The sequence below is a fragment of the Scleropages formosus genome, chromosome 3 (assembly GCF_900964775.1).
Source record: "Scleropages formosus chromosome 3, fSclFor1.1, whole genome shotgun sequence".
Lineage (NCBI taxonomy): Eukaryota > Metazoa > Chordata > Actinopteri > Osteoglossiformes > Osteoglossidae > Scleropages > Scleropages formosus.
This window is the reverse complement of record NC_041808.1, coordinates 10,167,723-10,189,912: the sequence shown is the minus strand read 5'-3', so window position 1 is coordinate 10,189,912 and position 22,190 is coordinate 10,167,723. Positions and strand designations below refer to the sequence as shown.

At 44.3% G+C, this 22,190-nt stretch overlaps 1 protein-coding gene across 2 annotated transcripts; it reads left to right on the top strand.

Annotated features, from left to right (window-relative positions):
• The first annotated feature begins 10,188 nt into the window (after positions 1-10,188).
• On the top strand, positions 10,189-20,556 carry dmbx1a (diencephalon/mesencephalon homeobox 1a). 2 transcript variants are annotated; one of them, XM_029250580.1, is made up of 5 exons: positions 10,189-10,395; positions 16,001-16,172; positions 17,161-17,339; positions 17,779-18,169; positions 18,729-20,556. In XM_029250580.1, exons 2-5 carry the CDS (start codon positions 16,019-16,021, stop codon positions 19,139-19,141), a joined length of 1,137 nt encoding a protein of 378 aa, XP_029106413.1. In that variant the 5' UTR covers positions 10,189-10,395; positions 16,001-16,018; the 3' UTR covers positions 19,142-20,556. The 2 variants fall into 2 exon arrangements, with proteins under 2 accessions (XP_029106413.1, XP_029106412.1); XM_029250579.1 differs by lacking the exon at positions 10,189-10,395 and adding an exon at positions 15,805-15,876.
• The last annotated feature ends 1,634 nt before the right edge of the window (positions 20,557-22,190 follow it).

Here is a 22,190-nt window from a genome sequence, read left to right as displayed (position 1 = left end):
AAGGTTACAGATTCAAGAAAAATCCCTGCTGTTGGACACTGGAGCTCTGTAAATGGGTTACAACTGTAACTGCTTTAGATAAGTGTAGGCTATCATACGGAGATAGCCTGTAATCATATCCCGCTTGAAAGTTGCATACTTTTCTGCTGCTTCACCTCGCTTTTTTACCCGAGGAATGTCCAGGTAGGATTTCTTCAACATTCCTAAAATGCGGAATATTGTCACAGGAACATTGGAATCATTTGGTGCTGAGGGATGCATTATCTGGCCTCTTGCATGGCTGGCTTCCTGCAGATCAGTTGGCTAAAGTTCCATTTTATCGACTTTCGGTACCTGTATTATGTTCATATCAGGCTCCAGTAGGAAGAAACTGAGACTCGGCACGGCATCAACACGGGACTGTCTCCACCGATGTTCTCCTGGACGGAGAAGGCCCTCTTTCAGAACCTGAAGGCCCACCAAATGGCGCCATTCTGGGGCACTGGGTCAGAGCGGGACATGATGTGTACGGGCCAGTGAGCCAAAGCTTTTTAAAAAGCCATTTGTAAGACAAGGAGTTAAATCCAGATTAGGAGGGAAAAATAAAGCAATCCCTTATGTTCATTCCATAATACACTGTAAAAGGGTGGTTTTATGTGTTATGGGTGCCTGGGAAGCAGGAAGTCTCACCATGCCCTGGGCTCAAGCCAACAAGGGGATGAAGACTTGTTCCAAAGGTAGGTCTCTACCCTCAAGACGAAGAGGCAGAAGAGCTCTCCGTCCCAACGTAATGGGCGCAGTTTTCATGACCTTGTTGTGCATGAGGGTAAGGGGCCTTCTCTTCCTCATCATTTTCACGGCAAATCTTGAGAAATGCAATTGGTTTAATTGACTGCACAGAGTTAATTGGCCGTACCGATCACTTCATTAAACTGTGATTAGCCGGAACAAGCCTTTCCGGGCAGAGAATGAGTAAGATTAGTCGCAGCCGCCAAGACTCCGGGGGGGGTCTTTTGGTAGCATTCCAGGTGAAACATGTAAGGATGCTGGTTCCAGTGGATACCTGCATGCCGCAGTAATAAATTCCGCAACATGGGTTGATAATGCTGCCAGATGACACTTCCCCTGCGCGAGGTGATGTACATGGGAAAGCGGTACGCCCTGAGATCGCGAATGTCTTAGCCACCGTTATCCTTCTGAACGATGGAAATGACAAGCCGCCGAAATGAGATGCAGCAGGTATGCTCTCCAGCAGCCGAGCTCCTGTACGGCACATTTAAAACCCTTTGCCGATAAGCTTCAATTTTCTAAATGTCGGGAGTCAGATGACTTACTGATATTGCAAAGTAGAGCTGATAGGATTTGAGAACAAAAGACAGATGTTGCGGGTGAGCAGGAGAAGAGGATCCGGGCTGAGGGTTGCGGGGAACGTATTGTCACCCTCAGCAAACTCTCTCGATCGAGCCCATTCCTTTAATTGAAAGCGGAATTTGGACGTATTAAAGCGCCCCGAAATCCGATAAAACAGCAAGAGCAAAATCAAGTAATCCACGTATCGGTGATCTGTGAACTTTGCTGCTCCTTTTCGGGGGTGGGGGGGCTGGGATCTCCTACACGGCCGCGGTACCGCTCTGACACCAGCAGCTGTCTCCCAGGCACGCCGGGCAGCAGGGGGCCAGGGGGTGGTCTGTTTTACTGACAGATGGCAGACACACCCTCCTGCCCCGCGCCGCCGCAGCTCTGCAAAAGTGCCGAAGTGCGGCGAATCTCCACAGGTTGGAAGGCTCTGCAGTCGGAAAAGCAGAGTTTTTATTGTTTCAGAACCGCGGCCGTGTTCATAATCACTTTGCGGTGATGTTTTCCCTGCGAGGCCGGCAGACCGTGACAAATCTGTGACAAAAAGAACAGCGCTAATTGATTTGCAATGCTATCAGTGACATATTACCGTTTCTTGGCCCTGCTAGTGCACGCTAGCTCATTTCCCAGGAATTACCAGGGCCCAAAGAGGGCTTCATTGCCTCTGATTTAATTGTAATACTGGTAACAATTCCAATTACATTACGGTTTCTGCACAGCCCCCCTCATTCTGCCCAGTAAGTGGCTGAGATAGCTCTGACAAATCAATTGGCAATCTGTCAAGGCAGCGCTACTGTCTCCCCGTCCCTACCCTCCCTTCACTATAAGCTGCTGTAATGAGTCACTAATCACCCGGTTGCTGATGAGATTCCACAGCCTGTTTATCCCCCTAATTACCGCGAATAAGGGGCCCTGCTGCCGACCAGCAGGGGGCAGTCTGGGTAATTGATCTCTTAGGCCGCGCTCAATAGTCCTTGCGGAAAATTCACAAACAAACACATTAGCCCTGGATTCCTTGGTGCTGGGTGTATTTGAAACACGACAGCAGCCAATTTATACGATGAAAATATTCCAAAACGATTCCTAAAGCAATTTGTAGGATGATTACTTATCTATGGGATTTTTGACCGTGCGAATGATTCGTGACCAACGCAGCAAAATAGCTGAACGGCCGTTTCGTTAAGTGACATTACATCGACGGCAAAAGTGGCGGTAATAAAGGCAGGAACGGTGCAGGGAGAACAGCCAAAGTGCGTATGTGTTCAGACTGAGTTTCTCGCAGATGTGACAGGAAGTCGATCATTTCTGGAGCGTGGAATGGGTGGCCGACGAGCGGAGGTCAACGTGCTAAAGCATTCTAAAGCAGGAGCGGCAGGGAAGCGTCACCGTACAGAGCATGGGAGTCAGACGTGACAAAATGCAAGAACAAATGAAATGATACAAAGTGCAGTTAACAGAACACACACATACTGACAGAAACCGCTTGTCCCAAGCAGGGTTGCGGCAAACCGGAGCCTAACCCGGCAACACAGGGCGCAAGGCCGGAGAGGGAGGGGACGGACCCAGGAAGGAATGCCAGTCCCTCGCAAGGCACCCCAAGCGGAATTCGAACCCCAGACCTGCCAGGGAGCGGGACCCGGCCAAGCCTGCTGCGCCACAGCACCCCCCTTAACAGAGAACGGTAAAACAAAAATTATTTTTAAAACAAAAGAAGAAATCCCAGGGCTCTTGAAATACCCCATGTTTGCCTGCAGGTTTTAACCAGAGATTTGAAATGTCCAGTGAAGCTCGCTGCTCCTGACAGAACAGGTTTTCCTGTGTGAGGAGATTAGAGAGCAATGGCTGTGGATTCAAGTTGCAGCAGAACAATGGACACAAGACAAGGACTCTGACGGCACAGGGTCCAGTATGTGCCAGTACGGCCAAAATTAAAAAGAACCCTCCTGTCTCATGCATTGCTTTTATTACTGATCTGCCGCTCGCATGGCCTTCCTTAGAGTAAATGTATAAGAAGTTAGTTTTTTACAGGCGATGTGATGCCTCTTCACCAATCTAAAACTTTCCATATTAGACCTTTCTTTATGTTCGCTTTAGAAACCTTTCGGATTTTTTTTTTTCCTTACTGGAGGTGAAAGCCTGTCAAAAGTGGTTAGTTTCTCCAGTGAAATTACTCCTTTGGCTCTTGAATCCCAGTCTCAACCCCAAGTCCGCGCTATTTTTCCCCCCCTCTTGTTTTTTCTTTTCTTTTTTTATTTTTGAGTCAATGGTGGATTAGGAGCGAGGGGCTTTGTTTAGATAAAGCGACGGATTAGAGAAGATTTGCCCCCATAAAGTTGTGGTTTGATGGGGCTTTTATCCTTCCATGTTACCAAAGCTGTGTTGCCTCTGGATTAGGGCAGGACAATAGAGCCCCTTGTGCTGGGGACCGGGCCAAAGGGGAGAGAGAGAAAAAGAGAGGGATTGAGAAAAAGGGAGGCAGAGAGGGAGAGAAAAAGAGAGCGCGAGGGAATGGATGAGTGGAAGAAGGGGAACCGGTCCTGGAGGTGTGGGAAAGCCCAAAACGATGAGGGATCGGAAGAATAGGAGAGGGGATTTGTCAGAAGACACGTCTGTGTGGACCAGGGACGTCAAGCTCAATTCCCGGCGCCTGCCTGTTAGTACGTTGGAGTTCATACCAACCCAGTCCTTAGCCTTAATTGGTCCCAATTGTTGGGCAATTGTCTTTATTATATACACAACAACACATTTCTCCCAAAATACCTCGCTTGAATAGAGTACGTCTTGAACACGGCACGACGAATACAGATTCGTACCATATTTTTGAAATTCCAATGACTATGCTAAATAAATCAATGAGGAATGAGGTTGGAGAGCAAAGCCGCACTTACTGTACATGGTCCACAATGAGCTCGTCTTGACACTGCTTGTATAGTGAGTGTTTTTCAGTACTGGGTTTATACTCCTCGGACCCAGCTGGAACCCCCGGTCCAGCCGACACACACAGATCTCCGTCAGCTTCTGCAGAAAATGAGCATGTTGGAAACCCATAACCAAGTGTATCATGTGTAGGTACCTACGGCTGAGCAGATCCCAATGGCTGAATGCGTTTACTCCTCACTGCAAACCGTCTTTTCATTTAATCATCCCTGGCGATCACTGAACAATACAAAAAGTAAAATTAGTACAGTAATTCTGAGAGCAGACCATGACCAAGATGACCAACGTATAGCACCATGCATAAAATCAGCAGACATTTTTTATATTAATACAAACTGACATTAATATCAATGAATTGTCCATTTGAGTGAACTGTATAGAAACTTTACTAAAATAGGGTTTTTTTGATGGGTGTTCATATTGTTAGGGAGATTATTATTATTATTATTATTAATAATAATAATAATAATAATAATAATAATAATAATAATAATAATAATAATAATGCAATTTAACATTGAACAATCTCAGTTTTTTCCTTTAGGGAAATTGATCAGGATAGTTGTGACTACTACTTTGATACATCCTTTCCAAATCGCTTCCCCTCGGCAGAGAATTCATATTTAAGCAATTCATATTACTCTCAAGAGTAATTCATATTTAACCAACATCACTTTTTCACCAAACTGTTACTGTAAACCTGCGTTCATTCCTCAGTGCTTCCCTGACGCATGTTTAACACGGATTGACTGCACCATTCTAGACTGCACAAATCACGCTGTGCCCAGTTGTTAAACCTCCGATCAGTAAAATGGCATTAAAAAAAATGATAATTAAAAATGTGCTTTTGATTGACAGAACACTTTACAAAAGAACTGTCAGCTACAGTTGCTCCATGTGCAGATATAAATATGAAAGTGTCCAGAGTTGAGCTTCTGAATGCATAAGTAGGACATCATGTGACAAAGCCTGGCAGCAATTCACTAGTCACACTTATTTAAAATATTTTTACTTATACGATTATGGTAAATACAAAAAAAGATAACTGCATCGTGTAAAAATTGTATATAATATTTGAGGGTGATTGAAGAATTGACTGTCCATTGCCCACAACTTTAAACAGAAAAAAAAATGTAAATATAATTTATATTGCCCAGGAATATCTTATATTAAGTGTATTCTAAGCTTAAATCAGTCTAATTACTTGCATCCACTCCACATCTTTACCAGTGTCTTCAGTCATGGCAACACGATATTCGGAAGAAGTAGCGGCTCAGAGCAGAGCCTGGAAATCACTGTTTCTGTGCATATTCTTGGAGTTAAATTGCGGTGCGGTGCGGTGAATGCTGACTTCCAAGCCACGTTGCAAGAGCATGTGTGTTTCTGAAAGGAGGAGAGAGAGGAGGAGAGAGAAAGAGAAAAAAGAGAGGCAGGGCGAGAGAGATTTAAAAGAGAATTGACATTGCAAGCAGGTAAAAACTTTCTGTGCAGAGATTTACAGGAGAGATCTCAGGCTCTTGTCATGAATAAAGGGATTTGAGAGGAATCAAGGGGAGGCGTTGAAAAATTAAAAGAAAGTGGGCCGGCCCCTTTAAAGCAGGTATCTAATTCAGGGAAGGAGGGGGAGAAAACTGTTTAAGATGAAGGCTCTGCTAATAACATGTCTAAGAGATGGCTCCTGGCAAATTGCTTTGTTATTCTTGTCAAAAAAAGGTCCCCAGGAAGCAGTCAATTTTAAACCATACATCAAAATGATTAATTGCCCTCAAATGAGCAGATGCTAGAACACCCTTGAATGGAGGCTCAAAGGCTGGAGCTTTTTTGGATTGCGAAACCTAATGTATTCATGAAGTTGCAGAAACATCATTAGGACTATTAATTAGCTATTAGAGAGCAACATTAGCTGGCTCGGAGGTACTTTTCCCTTTTTTAATATATTTTCCTTCAAAGTCCATCTGAGGATGCCCCCTTCATGGCGTGCGACCTGGAAGCTGACAAGGCGGGCTGTTCCACATGACTGCAAGGTGCAAATGATGAAGTGTAAAAGAAAGTGGGCCTTAAATAAGTATATTTGTTTTTATTATATAAGCAGGCCTGTAAGGAAAAGGAAGAAATGCCATCACACTCGGCAACCAGAAAAGTCCTTCCCCAAAGGATAAAGTCGAAGCCGGGCCATGCTTAGCAAAGAGAATACGTCATTTTCCCAAAAAAAAAAAGAAAAAAAAGAAAAAAAAATGACAGGAAGCCACGACAAATCATATTAAAAAAGATTTGCTGTGTTAAAGCAGTAAGAGAACAAAAAAAGTTAATCGTTGCTAATACAAAATACTAATGTATGAGCTAAGCCAGAATGAAACCAGAAGAAAAGCGCACAGAGAGGAAAATTTGGGTGATAAATGGAGGGAGAGGGATCCTTACAGGGGCTGCAGATGCACTAATAGGAACCTGGACCGACACTTTGGGGTTTAAACCCATCAGATGCGCTGGACAGGAGACATTAGTCCGCATTAAGAGCCGCAGAAAGGCGCTTTGAGGGAGATGAATCCCTCCTCGCTTTAATTGCTTAAGAAACGGGTTCCCACAAAAAGACACTGGCCAGATTTACCTCCCCGTTTAAGTTTCTTATTTCCATCGGTTCACAAGTTAATCCTCTTTCTCTCCCAGAGCCAAACACCACTGGGGTGATATATGGGGGTGACAAAAAGACGGAGAGAGGGGCGCAGGGGTGCCTGCGAGCAACAGCACACTCCCACATCCAATAAACAATATTAACAATATTAAAGCAAAATAAGAAGGAGCGGGATTATGCAGTTTGAATCGAATCTCTGAAAGGAGGGCGAAATACGTTGGGAATCGGTGACATATTTTAGCCCCACAACTTTTTACTATTAAATGGAAAGGTAATGCAGGTCTAAAGTTTAACATTGTATTATTATTTAAAAATATTACATTTATGACGTTTAAATTATTATCATCATCATTATTATTATTATTATTATTATTATTATAATTGCTGCTACTACCGGCGGGTTAAGTGTTTTCGCAGTTTTCCTAGCTGTGCTACAGATGCTTCCTCGTAATTTTCCATAAAATAATTGTGTGTTAACAACACTGCAAAATACACTCTTTCCTGATTTGTTCAAATATGCAGCTATGGACGGGAAAATGAGAATTCAATTTTGAAACTGAACTGCACTTAACAGCAATTATTATTTACTAACTATACGCTTCTCTATTCAGAGTAGTAGTTTTTTCTAACTAAGGAAATTTTCGTTTCAGTAAAAATGAAGTTGAAAATTCACTACTTGGGGGACGTCTTCTGAAAGACAAGGATTTTGCATTTTATTTTCATAGTATTTATTGTCCTAATCCAACCCACAGGAAACACAAATTCCAAGAGCTGAGTCCAGTCATGAAAATACATATCAACACATTTATTGCACACTTTAAACTGCTCTTTTAATACCCGAATTCATGCTGCTATCACGGTGGGCCTCGTGAGAAAAGAATTCCCCCAACCTGTTGGATTTTATCAATTCGAGGAAATTTCTTTTCAGAAATTTTACATTCTTTTCCACACAATTACTATAAAAAGATATTAATTATGTTTTATATATAATAATAATTGCAATTGTATAACAATCATATTATTAAAAATGAGAAGAAGAACATACGAACGATAATTAATACGAATGATATTACCTAAAGGGACCTTACAGACAAGTCGTCCGTAATAATAATAATAATAATAATAATAATAATAATAATAATAATAATTTCGTTGTGATATGAATATTTGCATTAATCATGTCTCAAAATTCCCACACACTTATTTGCATCCCATTAAAATAGAAAGTCTTTTGTGTTCCACGAGTCTTTGAAGGAAAAGGGTGCACATTTTTTTCCAGAGTTAATCTCTGGGGAGCGTCACACACTCCGTTCAGCTCAGCGCTGCTCGTAAACCGAACGCGTTCGCTCGCTGCAGCAGCAGCGCACCTGTGAAAACGTCCAAGCGGAAGTGGCCCCGCGCGCGCGCAGCGCTCTCGAGGCAGCAGGGCCGGCGAGGCGCGCGCGCGGCGCTCGCTGCGCACGTTCGGGGCGATTTTTCACACGTTTCGCCCTGAAGGACTTGGAGCGAACAAGTGCGAAGTTGCTGCGGCCATCGATTGTGACAGGAAGGACATATGCACACAATATGGGTGAAAATAACAATATTCTGCCGTTCCATCGGATGTTTTGTCTGCGATTTAAAATCCCCTTGAAGAACAAGAAGGAAGAAGAAGAAGAAGAAGAAGAAGGAAGAAAAAAAAAAGAAAAAAAACGTGACCAAAGATAAAATTCAGTTTAGGATTTTCACCCTGCCTCTCTCTCTTTCTAGAAGAATTTCAACAAAATATGCAAGCTTTACATTAAAAGGCTACTTTTCGCTGCCCTTAATTCCAACCTAAACGGTTTTGCTCCGGGAGAAGAAATCTTTTCTAAAAACCCTTCAAGAAGAGAAGGGCATTATTGTTTTAATCCTCTTACCAGCAGTCATTTTAAGACAGGGGTTTTTGGAGGCTGAAATGGCGTCTTGTCTCCCCCAATCCTATCCTAAATCCTTCAGGGCCGGGAGAGATTCTAAAGGCACTACCCTGGCATCTATTAGCCATCTCTCCAAAGGCTTTTCCAGGGCTCTTTCTCCTGCAATGGCACGACAAAGCCCAAAAGCAAATAAAACGCACGCATGAGTTATTCAACTCACTATACAGCAAAAGACCTGGAGCCATGTAACCAGCAAGCAGCAATACATGGATACACGCATTGTACACCTACCTGCAAGTGTCCTGCAGTGACACATGCAACCACACCTTGCCACGGGAGGAAAAAAAAAAAAAAAAAACCACACAGGACACCCTGCGTGGGTGCGTGTGCGTGTGCGCGTGTGTGTGAACTTTCCGCGCCGTTCCGTAGAATAAAAGGAGAGCGCAACCGTTTTTCCCCTCCATCCTGAACTGATGCATTAAACATATGCGCGTCGAGGTGTTAAAAGCTGTGTGTAGACAGCGGCCTAAAATACCCTTGAAAGTGCTGCACTGAAACACACACACCGAACACAACATCTGTTAGGGAGCTGAGAGAAAAAAAAAAAAACACCTGGAATGCGGGAGTCGAAATAAAATATTCAGGAAAGTTCAAACTCCAAAAAAAAAATTAAGAAATAAAAATAAATAAAACGCGTGCCTTTTTAACTAACAAATAGCTAAATAAACGAGCACGCATGAACCGTTTTTTTTTTTTTTTTTTTTTAACCATCAGAAACAATAGTTTCACAACCATCCGTGTAAGTATTCCGGTGTTTAACGACGTGTAAGGCTCGCAATTTAATTAGCAGTGTCATTTTGAAAAGTGCCACCTTTCGAAATTCTGCTCGCAGCCAGTGAACTTGACCAACTTAATCGTTGTGCTTAGTTAATAAAGCATATTTAACCCGCATTCACTCCGCACACAACTTGTGTTTTTCATTGATAATAATAATAATAATAATAATAATAATAATAATAATAATAATGATGATGCTGTGGTCAGGTAGTCGGTAATATGTGGCAGGGATCACTATTTACAAACAGCACGTTTAAAGAATTAAGTGGAGGTATGGGACAGGACTTGGGGGGGGGGGGGGGGGGGCGCTTCTCGTTTGATTGACACGGCGGAGGACCACTGGAAAGGCTGCGTGACCTCACGCGCTCTCTTTAAAACCCTTCCTCGGAGCGCAGCCCGATAGATGGCAGTTTCCCACCGCGCGCTGAAAGTGCTGGACAGCGAACAGAGCCCGCGAGGCGCGCGCGCACGCACGAGGCGACGGGACGCGAGAGGAAAGGAGAGGAGAGGAGAGGACCTGAAGGAAGACTGCGCTGCGCTGCGCCGCGCTGCGCCGCGTGGACTTCCGAACGTTCCGCCGGCGCGCGAAAAACGCAGGACTACGGACAACAAATCCCGCGCAGTGACCGCTTAACAACCCAGCCCCAACAAGAAAAATAAAAAAGAAATAAAATAAAAAACAACAAGAATCAGCAAGAAGGAAAGGGATAGTCTTTGCGCAGAACATCTGAGAACATCAGCAGGAGGAGGCAGTGCGAGGAGGTAAGTACAGTACCTCGTTTGGACCACTTGTGTGTTAACTGAGAAGCCCGTGGTGCACAGTTCAGTCTGTGTGGTACACATCACTGAGATTTACCCCTAAATCAACTGTTTTTGCTCGTGTAGCAACACTGAATATACTGTTATGCGCGATATTGGATTACATATTGTACGTGCGGATAAAAGCCGGTCTGCTTTTGAGTTAAAATATCAGGAACTTTCAAAGTACCCATCAAACGTGCACGATTTTATTCTGGCACTTTCATAGTGACTTAAAATGATGCTCCGTTAATTAATTTCAAAATACGAATCCAAAAAAAAAAAAAATGATCAGGTTCTTTCGGGGGACTTAATTATTCACGAAATAACTGGTGTTAACTGCCTGAGTTATGAGACTCGCAAAACAACTTTTACAGCAGCGAAATGTGTTTAACACACTGATCACCGAGGCGTTCGAAATAAGGCACATTTCACATCCCCCCCCCCCCCGCAAAATTTCTCCTGACACCAAAATGCCATAAATCATTTAACAAAAACATTTTTAAAAAAAGACTCTAAAAAGAACCCATGTGATATTCTCCGAAAAGTCCCCCATGAACATGAGTTTGTGCAGTGGGTATTTTAATGCTGTGCGTAAGCAGAACGATTGTTATCTCAGAATTAGGAGCTGCATAAAGACTTTTCTTGTAGTCGGGAAATGTCTCGATCGTGGCCTGCGTTACGCGCACAAGTTACGCGCAGTTATGCCTTAGGTCGATCGGTGAAAGGACAACTTCTATTTCTACGCCCAGCTTCGCACTGTTCAGGAGTGATCGCGAAATGCTGAATTTTACGCGGCATGTTGAATTACTTCCACATAAAAGTGAGATATTAATAGTTCCAGTGCGTTCCGTCTCCGGCGTTCCTGTAGGAAAAGGTGGCCCGCTGCTCCAATGAAATGATGGACTGTAACTAATTGTGTCAATAAAGACGACAAGTATTTAATTTGATAGAGACGAGGATGACATTTGGCCCCTTTTCCCTTGGAAATCACAAATCAAACACTTGTCTGACCTTTTGACAGTTTAGAATACAAATATGAGCAGTGGCCGCAAACAGCAGATTGTCGTTTGCAATATACTGCCCGGGGGGCATGTGGGGGAGTCGGGGGGGGGGGGGGGGGGCAGTTGCATGGAGCTCCTTAACAATAGCATTTTTCCTCATTTAGTCAGATCAAAGAGTTGCACTGTAAATTCATGCCAATTTACATAATGACACTTTAATAACTGAAGAGCGCGCCTGGCTGCAGCCGGGGGCGCGCAGACTTTTGCCCAGAGCCAGGATGGCTGGATGAATGGACAACAATGGCAGACACATTACACCAATAATGTGCCCTTTGTGCCAAATATCAATATGATCTCCTCTTAGTTCCCCCTTGTCACATTGGATCATCTCTCCAGAGCTGTTACTTGAGAATTTCTCTGTGCAGCAAATGTGTCATTACTGTTTTTTTTTAATATTATATATATATATATATATATAAATGTATTTTTTTTACTCTGCTTCTGTGCGCAAAGCAGGCACACACACCAGCGCAGCACTGGGTCCACTGTACGTGTGTGTCACCGCAGATGATAAATGAAGGGCCCTGCAGTCGAAACCTATTTGCACCTCCATTAGGATGGAGACCCAAATGGGGATCAACATGCATATTTTAGGGCAGGGATGCCATACATCTCAGCCACACGCAGGCCCGGGGCGATGGGATGGGGGGGTGGGGGGGCAGCGGCCCCCATTCAGCTCAAACACTTAGGGAGCAAAGTAAATGTTTAGCAAAGTACCTTCTGTCCAGGCGAATTAAGCTATTCCCCCCTTGCTGTATGATCACATCTATCAGACGTTGTAGGACTTAATGGGTTAGAAATGGACACTGCGGGTGTCACCACACACTCCAATTTACCCCCTTTCACAAGTGCGCCTCTGTGCTCCAAATACCCCCTTGCCCGTTTTCCTTTCGAACTATTTCATCGCCGATGCAGAACCGCGATCCTCACGCAGCTCCGTCAAAACCGTGGCGTGCTGCGTTTTTTTTAAACGTGCCAAAAATAAATCACGCAGATTCGTTCAGTAAATATAATTTGTAAGTGTGATTTAGCAAATGTGCGTGTGCGAGATCAGACCGGTGTAGATTTAAAAATAAAGTTGTTAGAACTTTAGTGTTCTCCCCTAAACTGTGTTTGTAATCACGTTGATAAAGTACTATTGATGATAATAATAATAATAATAATAATAATAATAATAATAATAATAATAATAATAATAATTGCTTTTCTTCTTGCAGCCGAAAACAGACAGATGATGTTCTTCATATATAAAATATATATGAAAATACCCATAGTGTTAGTATTGCTAATGATAATTTAATCCGTGTTCATTTGTTTCCGCCGGACTGAGTAAATCATGTTTCCAGTTAATTAAAAAAAAAAAAAAAAAGAAAAAAAAACTGACGATGTATTTTCAAGGTGCTGCTCGTGACAAGGGCCACCGAGTCCTACTGGAGAAATCGGGACCTAATTGAAAACACGTGACCGCGCAACTGCGGGTTATTATTCAATTAGCGCGGGATCCCGGGGATGTGATGTGTCATAAATTGGGCGAGATGATGGGCACGAGGCCGACGCTGAGATACAGTTTTGTAATTTTGTCCTTTCGCCTTTGTAAAGATTTTGGACTTTTTTATTGCAGTGTCCCGCGTGGCCCGCAGTGTTCTGGTGTGAACCGTTCCGAGTTTATTGCATTGCGATCAGTTCAGCGGGACACCGGGGACAGGGGGGACAGGGGACCGGGGGGACAGGGGACAGGGGACAGAGGACAGGGAACAGCCTACACACCTTTCATTCACATAAAACCATATTTTTAGTCTAGTTAGAAATAGCGCCGTTTGTCTGATCCACGTGGAAGCGTGAATAATTGCACGTTTACAATATATCTCCAGGAATATATATTTTAGGAACTTAATATTTTTTAAATGTATCGAGCTATTTTAAAGTAGCTTTCACGTAAAGCTCTTTCAGATACAAACGAGATTACCTGATGGCTTTTTCCACATTTTGGGGAAATTGCTGAGTTTAAAACTATTTTAAAATATTGTCTGTATTACAGACAAGCTAAAAATACGCACTGGATATCCCCACATAAATGTGGGGAAAATACGATTTAATTTTCCTGCTCGCTTTAAAATTCGTATTAACATATTTCACTAATCGGGCTGCTTGTTGTTACTGATTAAATATTGGCGCTGAAAAGGCCAGAAGAAAGTTGAATAAATGAACAGGAACAGCGAGTTACCTTATTATAGGCAAAGTATATTTTAAAAATGAACCGTTTCATTTTTTTTTTTTTTTTTTCATTCATTCCCGGGACCCCACACCCAGCCTGTCCCAAGATACCGACTCACATGGTGAAGATTTATACATTTTCCTTGAGGTCTTTTAACAATTCCCAGTGATTTGCGCTCCAAGACATTCCTTCTTGCCGAAAGGACCACAGCAGTAATACATATCTAATCATGTCCTGCAGCCATACATTTTCAACATCTGTATCTTAAACCCGTGCTACGTTTACAGAACACCAGAACATGGGCTCCCAGGAAGAACCCCGCTGCACACTTATTTTATTAAACCGATCCATTTACAGTAAGGTTAAAATGCTTCGTCGAATTCACTCTGCATTACACTGTACATTAATTTACCCCACCGCACTTCCATAAACATGCCTCTTTAAGCCACTTGTCAATAGCATGCAGTCGAATTAATCTTTCAACTGCTCAAAAGGTATGATATTTAAATTATGACTGTGTTTATTTTTATTATTGCGCAATACGCAGCGCACCCTCTCCTCCGTTGTCCTCCTGTTTGAACACTTTTTTTTTTTTTTTTCTCTCCCCCTTAATTCCCGCATTGATTCCGTTTTGGCACCACAGTCCCGCACTGATCTTAATACGATTTTCAAAGCGCATTTCATTAACGCATTGATTTTATAAGTAATGTCACCGGGAGGATTTGTGTAACTACAACCGCAGGGATGTGCGGTGATTAAATTCCCCCATAAAGCACCAGTCACACCACATTAAGTTAAGGGGGGCTAATTATCCCAATTAGAATCCTGTGTAATTAATGGTTTGAGCCGAGCGATGATTGGATGTTAATGAATAACTGCATTGTCTGCGAGGAGGTTTAAGATCCGTCTCCTGCCCCCTTTAAACTCCGCAGTTCTGTTTTGCATTCGCGGCAAAAATTAAGGATTTATTTTATCCGCCGCTAACTGTCAACACAAAGGGTGAGTTGGGGGGGGGTGGTGTGTGTGTAATATAACATGTGTACCGTGCGGTCACCATAATGCGCTGGGTTACTGAAACTGACATCAAACCCACTCGACAGTTGCACATGAACAGCTCAATGACATAAGACCAACGACAGGGGGCGTAGTGGTTAGAGCTGTCGCCTCACACTCTGAACGTTACTAAATCAAATCGCGCTCTTGCTGCAGGGCCTTGAATTTATAGAGTGAAAATACTGAGTTTTACAAATGAATAAAACGTTGCAAAACTGATTAACACTAATAATGATGATGATGATGATAATAATAACGATAATATCGATCGACTCAGCGAGAAACAAGTGTGGACTAAATACTCATGATGATCTGAAGAGAAGGGGTCGAACGGCCCTGCGGGGGCTGTACGACTTCCAACAGGAGGCACTGTGCATGTTGGGGGTACGAGCCGCGCAGTTGCGCGCGCGACAGAAGGGCACCCTTGTCCCCGGAGAACGAACACACACACACACACACACACACACACACACACACGTGTCATATCAGTAAGGAGGGGCGACCGTGCCCAAGTCCCCGACTGCTGCAAAGCAGATTAACATTATGAACTGGAGGAGTTGCGGACCGTCCTGGGTGTGGTACGCCGATCGTCCCCCCCTTCACCCCCCACCCCCGCTGCTTAATGACATATAAAGGCGGTTTAACAACAGTAAACACAATTTGTCTGGAAGACAGCGACGCCGCGGCGGTGACAAATGGCGTGTTAATTCCGACATTAAGGAATTGCTTGCGTTGGAGTTTTATTAATCATCGCGCGAGCGCCTTTTCGGTGTCGTCAGCACACCTGAGGGATCAAGGGGGCGATCAAACAATTAAGCGCCTCATAAATACATTCTAAATTAAATAAATAATGACAAGTATCAGTGCCGAAGTTTGACGCCTTCATCTGGATCTCATTAATGAATCATTTCACCATGATAGGGGGAGGGGGTTTGGGGTGACTGGCTCAGGTTGTGCCTTCAAATCCCACCCTTGTCCCCCCCCTCGGTCCGTGACTCCGTACCCTGAACTGGTGCAGCTAAAAAAAAAAAAAAAAAACCAAAAAAAAAGCCCGCTGCGTACATGGCGCAATGTTTGTAAATGCAGCATCTAGATATTGTCTTTGAGAAAGGCGTCAGCTAAGTTCTTATTAATTATTATAATAAGAGTTTGTTTTTCCCTTTGCCCCAGTCGAAAATGATGCTGATGTTGCGCTCTCTCTCTCTGTCTCTGTCTTCCTCATGTGTGAATTGCGCAGCGGCGGCCGGACGGCGACATGCAGCACTACGGGGTGAACGGCTACTCCCTCCACGCCATGAACTCCCTGAGCGCCATGTACAACCTCCACCAGCAGGCTGCGCAGCAGGCCCAGCACGCGCCCGACTACCGGCCCTCCGTGCACGCGCTCACGCTGGCCGAGAGACTGGCTGGTAAGGGACGACGGCGGCGGCGCGCGCACGGGTACGGGGCGCGGGCGCGCAGGGAGCCTTGCGTGCGTTGCGATGAGTAACGCGATTAATAGAGCGGAGAGGCTCAGCACTGCGCCACGAGGTGAAAATATAGTTAAAAAAGGCACAATGTTTTGACACAAATTATTATTATTATTATTTAAAAAAGGTTAATTACAACCCATATTATGTTGCAAGTTACACGGTGGACAGTAACACAGTTCCCCCGCTCTAGCTGACTTTTAAGATTCAAGAGTTTATTGTCATGTGTACAGTAAACAGTACACCATACAATGAAATTCTTACTCTATGAATCCTCTCAGCAGCCTGTGACATAAATTGTAAGGACATAAGGAAAGAAAAAAACACAAGGCGTAAATCACAGGTTTACAAAAGTCACTTAGTACAAAATCAGAAATTTACAAAAATTACTATTAGTGCAAAAATCCAAGAAACAAAGTTATATACATATATAAAGTGCGCAATGTAAGCATGGAAGTCATACATGTGCCAAGTCCTGCAGAGGTAGATAGGGTTTATTCTCAGTTGAAAGGGTGGTGTGAATTTGTGTACGCAAGGTATGAGGAGGTAGTCTGTGGTCTCTGATGTTATTGGCATTGCTGGTGTGTGTGTGTGTAGGAGGGGAGGGGGGTAGTTGACAGGTTTCTCCTTTACGGTTTAAAGTTTCCCCGTTAAGCCAGCGTACAATGTATAATGCAGTTAATGGGTATACGGCAGTAATGTGGTGCAAGAAAAAGACAAAAGGTTTTAAAAAAATGTGCCAGTGCGCATCGTAACGGGAAAAACGTGGAAATAGCCAATGTGCAGCGTCACTGTATTTGAGCGGACAGCCAAAGAACATCCTGCACACGCTGTGTCGCTGTAGTGAAGGGGCGCTTACTTCCGGAGCCGTGCATTAATTAAACTGGCCCCCGTCTGTTCCTTCATTCCAACGGCTGCGCATTTCCAGACATCATTCTGGAGGCCCGCTACGGCTCCCAGCACCGCAAGCAGCGTCGCAGCCGCACGGCCTTCACGGCCCAGCAGCTGGAGGCCCTGGAGAAGACCTTCCAGAAGACGCACTACCCCGACGTGGTGATGCGCGAGCGGCTCGCCATGTGCACCAACCTGCCCGAGGCTCGAGTCCAGGTGAGGCACCGGAGCAACGAACACATAACCGACTTGTCACTATTGTCTGATCTATGTAGAAGTCCCCCTTTTTCACTGACAAACCATCTTTGCTATCGTTTCACTTATCGAGAAGAAACTGTAGGAATTTATCCTTGAATAATTTCCTCACCTGGACTGATCTGAAGCCTCCTCAGCCTAAATATTTTATTCCTATTTTATTATCATCTATGGACATAACTGTAAAGCAAACGAGGCCTTCTGACCTAGGTTGAGAAGCCTTAAGCAACTACTCGAAACACTTTTACCTCTTGTTAAGCACCTCTCAAAGTGTTGTCTACTGGGACGTATTTTCTAAGAACACGTTCACATTTCTTGTAAGTAAAATAATGATAACGTGCTCGTAAGGGATGCGCAGTTCCTCTCTGCTATGTTCGCCGCCTTGCCTTCCTGCCGTAAGGTGTGGTTCAAGAACCGCCGTGCCAAATTCCGCAAGAAGCAGCGCAGCCTCCAGAAGGAGCAGCTCCAGAAGCAGAAGGAGGTGACGGAAGGGTCGTCGGATGAGACCAAAGGGGAGACGACGACGGCGGCAGGAGCGTCCGAGGCTCAGACGCCCCCCTCGTCCGCCTCTTCCTCCTCCGAGACGGAGCGCCCCCAACATCCCCTGCCGGCGGAGCTGAGCGTGGAAGTGAACGTCACCTCAGCCGAGCAGTCGGGCAGCGAGTCGGCAGCGGAAGACAACACGGACAAGGAGGAGGAGCTCAAGCAGCTCAGGGAGGAGTCCAAGGGTGACAAAGCTCTGTTGCCTGGCAACAAGTCCCCATCCTGCAAACGTCTGAGCCCCAAACCAGGTAAGGAAACGATGCTGCCACTCATTAATGCATAGGTGCAGAACACAGGAGGGACTTGGCGCTTCCTCTCTCCCCAAGACAATTTATCACTTGAGAAAAGCGAAGGGTAACGGATTCGGCTGTACCGTTGTAAAATTTACCATCGGATATTGTCATTATAATTTACTCATTAAGCTGACACTTCTCTCCAAAGCCACTTACGATGTTAGGTTTGTACACCGAGCTACCGACGATGACGTACGCATTTATACAGCAGGGTAAATTTGGCTAGAGCAATTCCGAGCAAGTACCACGAGGAAGGGTAACGCAGCAGGAGGTGGGATTCGAACCATGGTCATTCAACTTCGAGGCATCAGCTCAAACCACTCCTGTCACTAGTTCCAAGTTGTCCACCGTTTCCGCCACCTGACGAGTTTTTTACACTAATCACTCCGGGCATTTGGTGACCAGTGAGTAACTTCAGATCAGGGATTTTTCTTCACTCATCACTTACTTGTATGTGGGGGTATATTACTGTACGCTGCATATTCCAAATGCTCTTCCTCTTCTCGCCCCTCAGATTCTCCACTGGGCTCCCCCACAGTCCCGTCCTCTAGTGGCGTGAGCAGCGCCATTGCCCAGAGTCACTCGTACTCCTCCTCCCCGCTCAGCCTGTTCCGCCTTCAGGAGCAGTTCCGGCAGCACATGGCTGCCACCAACAACCTCGTGCACTACTCCTCCTTCGACATGGGAGCACCTTCCTCCATGCCCTATCTGGGCATGAACGTCAACATGCCCGCACCGCTTGGCTCTCTCCCCTGCCAGCCCTACTACCAGTCCCTGTCCCACGCCCAGCAAGTCTGGAACAACCCGCTTCTGCAAGCCTCCGGTGGCCTCCCCAGCCTCAACAGCAAGACCACCAGCATCGAGAACCTGCGCCTCCGCGCCAAGCAGCACGCTGCCTCCCTGGGCTTGGACACGCTGCCCAATTGACACCCCAAGACTGTGCCCTAGCCGGCAGCCAGTCCCCACCCTGTCCCGAACTGCCCCGTGCACAACACCCGCTTTGTCTTGTTTTTGGTTCCTGTCCGCAGCCGTGACCACGCCGCACATAAGTCCAACAGTCGGGTCCAGGACACTTTCCATCCTGAGCTTAACCTCTTAACCTAAAGGCTTGCGCCATTCCGCACGACATCGGGATTCTACGCTCACCCCGTTCATCTGGCACAAAACCCGTCCCACAGCTGACCGGAAATTTGCTGCATGTCAAGGACACTCCAAGAGCACCACCGGAGAAGATGCAGTCCAACTTCAAAAAAAGAAGGAGCTCAAGCATTTTCCTTTTAGCCATAGAGCTGGTCGGTTGCCATGTTTTGATTCAGGCTGGCGTAGCGAAGACGTCTGCTCTGGAGACGGACTTTCGGTAAACGCAGACGGTCGCTGTCCATCAAGCTCGTCGCCAGCAGATCATTTCCTCTGACTGTGCTGGACCACAAAACCAGGCCTTACTAACAACCTCCTCTGCTTTGTACATAGCCTGCCCTGTTTGTTCAACCTTCCCCGGTTAGTGAGTATCAGCTAGAGTTGCCTTCCGTGAAGAACGTATTTCCACGTTTTAAATTTGTGCACCACTGTAAAATAAGGAGGAGAAAAAAAAAAAAAAAGGAGTTTTCTTGGTTTTACTCTTGAAACTCTTGCGAAGACTCTTGGACAAAAACCTAAAGACTGACATCATCTGAAAAAGTCAGAGGTGGGCTAATTTCCAATACCGTTACTCTGAGGTGTGAGTCAAACAGCCTACCTTGCATACGCATTGAATTTGTAATTGTAAATCCAAGCCATGTATTTCTTGATTGTTTAATTAAATGTGACTAATTTATCTGTTTTATGGCCAGGATTATAACCACTTATATGGAGAATGACTTGATAATGAGAAAATGATTTCCAGTTATTAAATGTGCAAGCCGTTAATTACATTTTGCCTGGGGCGACAGCAGATTATTTTATAATAACTGTGTCGTTATAAAAAAAGGCTGTGCATAACTTCCGAGTTCCACTTAAATTTTCAGGACAAAATGAATCGAGGGACGAGCAGTCCGCAAGGCCGGCTCCAGCGCCGATGCCACCGAGCAACCGATTCGCTGCTGGACTTAAGCACATGAAAACTTAACTCGGTTCACTTCAGCATTTTTCTTTTTTTTTTTCTTTTTTTTTTGACCGCGGTGTGAGTAAATTGTGAATTTAAGTCTTGTACGAATATTATGAACATACACGGTCCCAGGAGTTCTGTCCATCATCCTCCAAGGCTGAAGGGGACATGAATGCAGCCCTTTTCCCAGAGAAAAGCACTTCCAGGAACCGGGACATGTCCTCTTACGCCAGTTCTATGTCCGTTTCTCCTTGTAGAGGACCCTGTGTTCATCCACTAAAAATATGTAAATTATTTTATATGTAAATTAAGAAGAAAAATCTTTATCTGTATATGTTATCTGATAAGGGATATGTAATGTTCTCTGTTGTAGATGGAGGAAAAAAAAAAAAAAAACATTTGGAGGGTGATCTTGTAGCAGTTCTTTGGAAACAGCCTGCACCTTATCCTCCGAATTCTATAAATACAGTCTCGGTGTTTATGTAAGTCTTCCTGTCGATTTACCATTGTGGCTGTGGTCATAGAGAAGAGTCGTCACCGTCAAACCACAGGGTCGTCACGCCACGTGATGAAGTTGTAGCTTAAATGGGTGGAAAGTGATCCGGACTCACACAGGTTTCCCTAAGTTAATAAAGTAGGTTTTAAAATTGAAATGTTGTAAAAAAAAAAAAAAAATAAATAAAAAAAAATATTCAATAAAGCATCATTTGGAGATATTTAGACACAAGTGTGTTTCTGAAATATGTTGTCTTTCTAATATTGCCCCCAGTACTGCGTTTCTTTTTTTTTTTTTTTTTTAAAATTTTTTTTTTACCCGGCGATCCCCCACTTTGGTACGCTGGCAGAGAAGGAGGAAGGTGAAACACTAGAAACACTACCAGAAGACTACAGTTTAATTGTCAGTATAATAGAGACTAACGTTTCAATCTGCTCTACGCACAAATCAACACATTTCACTGGGTTACCAGAGAACGTTTTTGTGAAAAGGATAGTGGGAGGCTTAGGCCCTCAGACTCCTTCTGTTACCCTGCAATCTCCCTTTCACAGTTTTGTATCATTAGGCTTTAGCAAGAAGCCTGTTAGAGCCACAAGAATGATTGGTCGGACTGCTGGAGCACAAAATCTCACTGGCTGGGGGTTCAGAGTGCATTCCATTGTGACAAGGGAAGCTAATCTAATATGAAGAGAGCATTCAGTGGCATTCAATGCCGTGTCACTTTTAATTACCCTCATCCACACCTGTGATCTCTGGAAGAGCACCTTTCTAAATGCATCCATGATGTGCTTTTGCAATAAAATACCCAAGTGTAGCATGTTATTCCGACAGGCAACCTGTTAGTATGCTGATGCGAAATCTGCTGCAAGATACACGCGCAGATGCAAACTGTTCATCGAGATCCCGAGCCGCACGTGCAATATCGTAGCGTGTTATCACGAGGCTGCTTTGCATACTATAGTGAGCACTTTGATTAATAACAACACAGTAAACTGCTATACGCTTTGTAGTGTAAGCACATTGCGTGGTTTAAAATGAATTAAAGAGGCGGAACACTGATGCTGATTTAAATGATTCTTAAAAATGTTTTACCTTTTCAGGGCATAAATCTATACAGGAAACCACAAGAGGGACATGCAAATGACACCTGCAAAAATACTAAATATGAAAATAAATACAACATGATTAAATCATAGAGTAGAATAAATAAGAAATTTTGCCTCTGATCAGATTTAAAAAAGAAAAATACAGAATTTATTCCTTAGTTCCAATTATTTAACTATCCTGATGTATTTATTTATTTTAAATCTTAGCAGTAAAGCAGCACCTTTCAGCACCGCTAATGAACTGGTGAGAAAGATGAGTTTTCATATCATGTTCTGTATTTGTAGACTTGC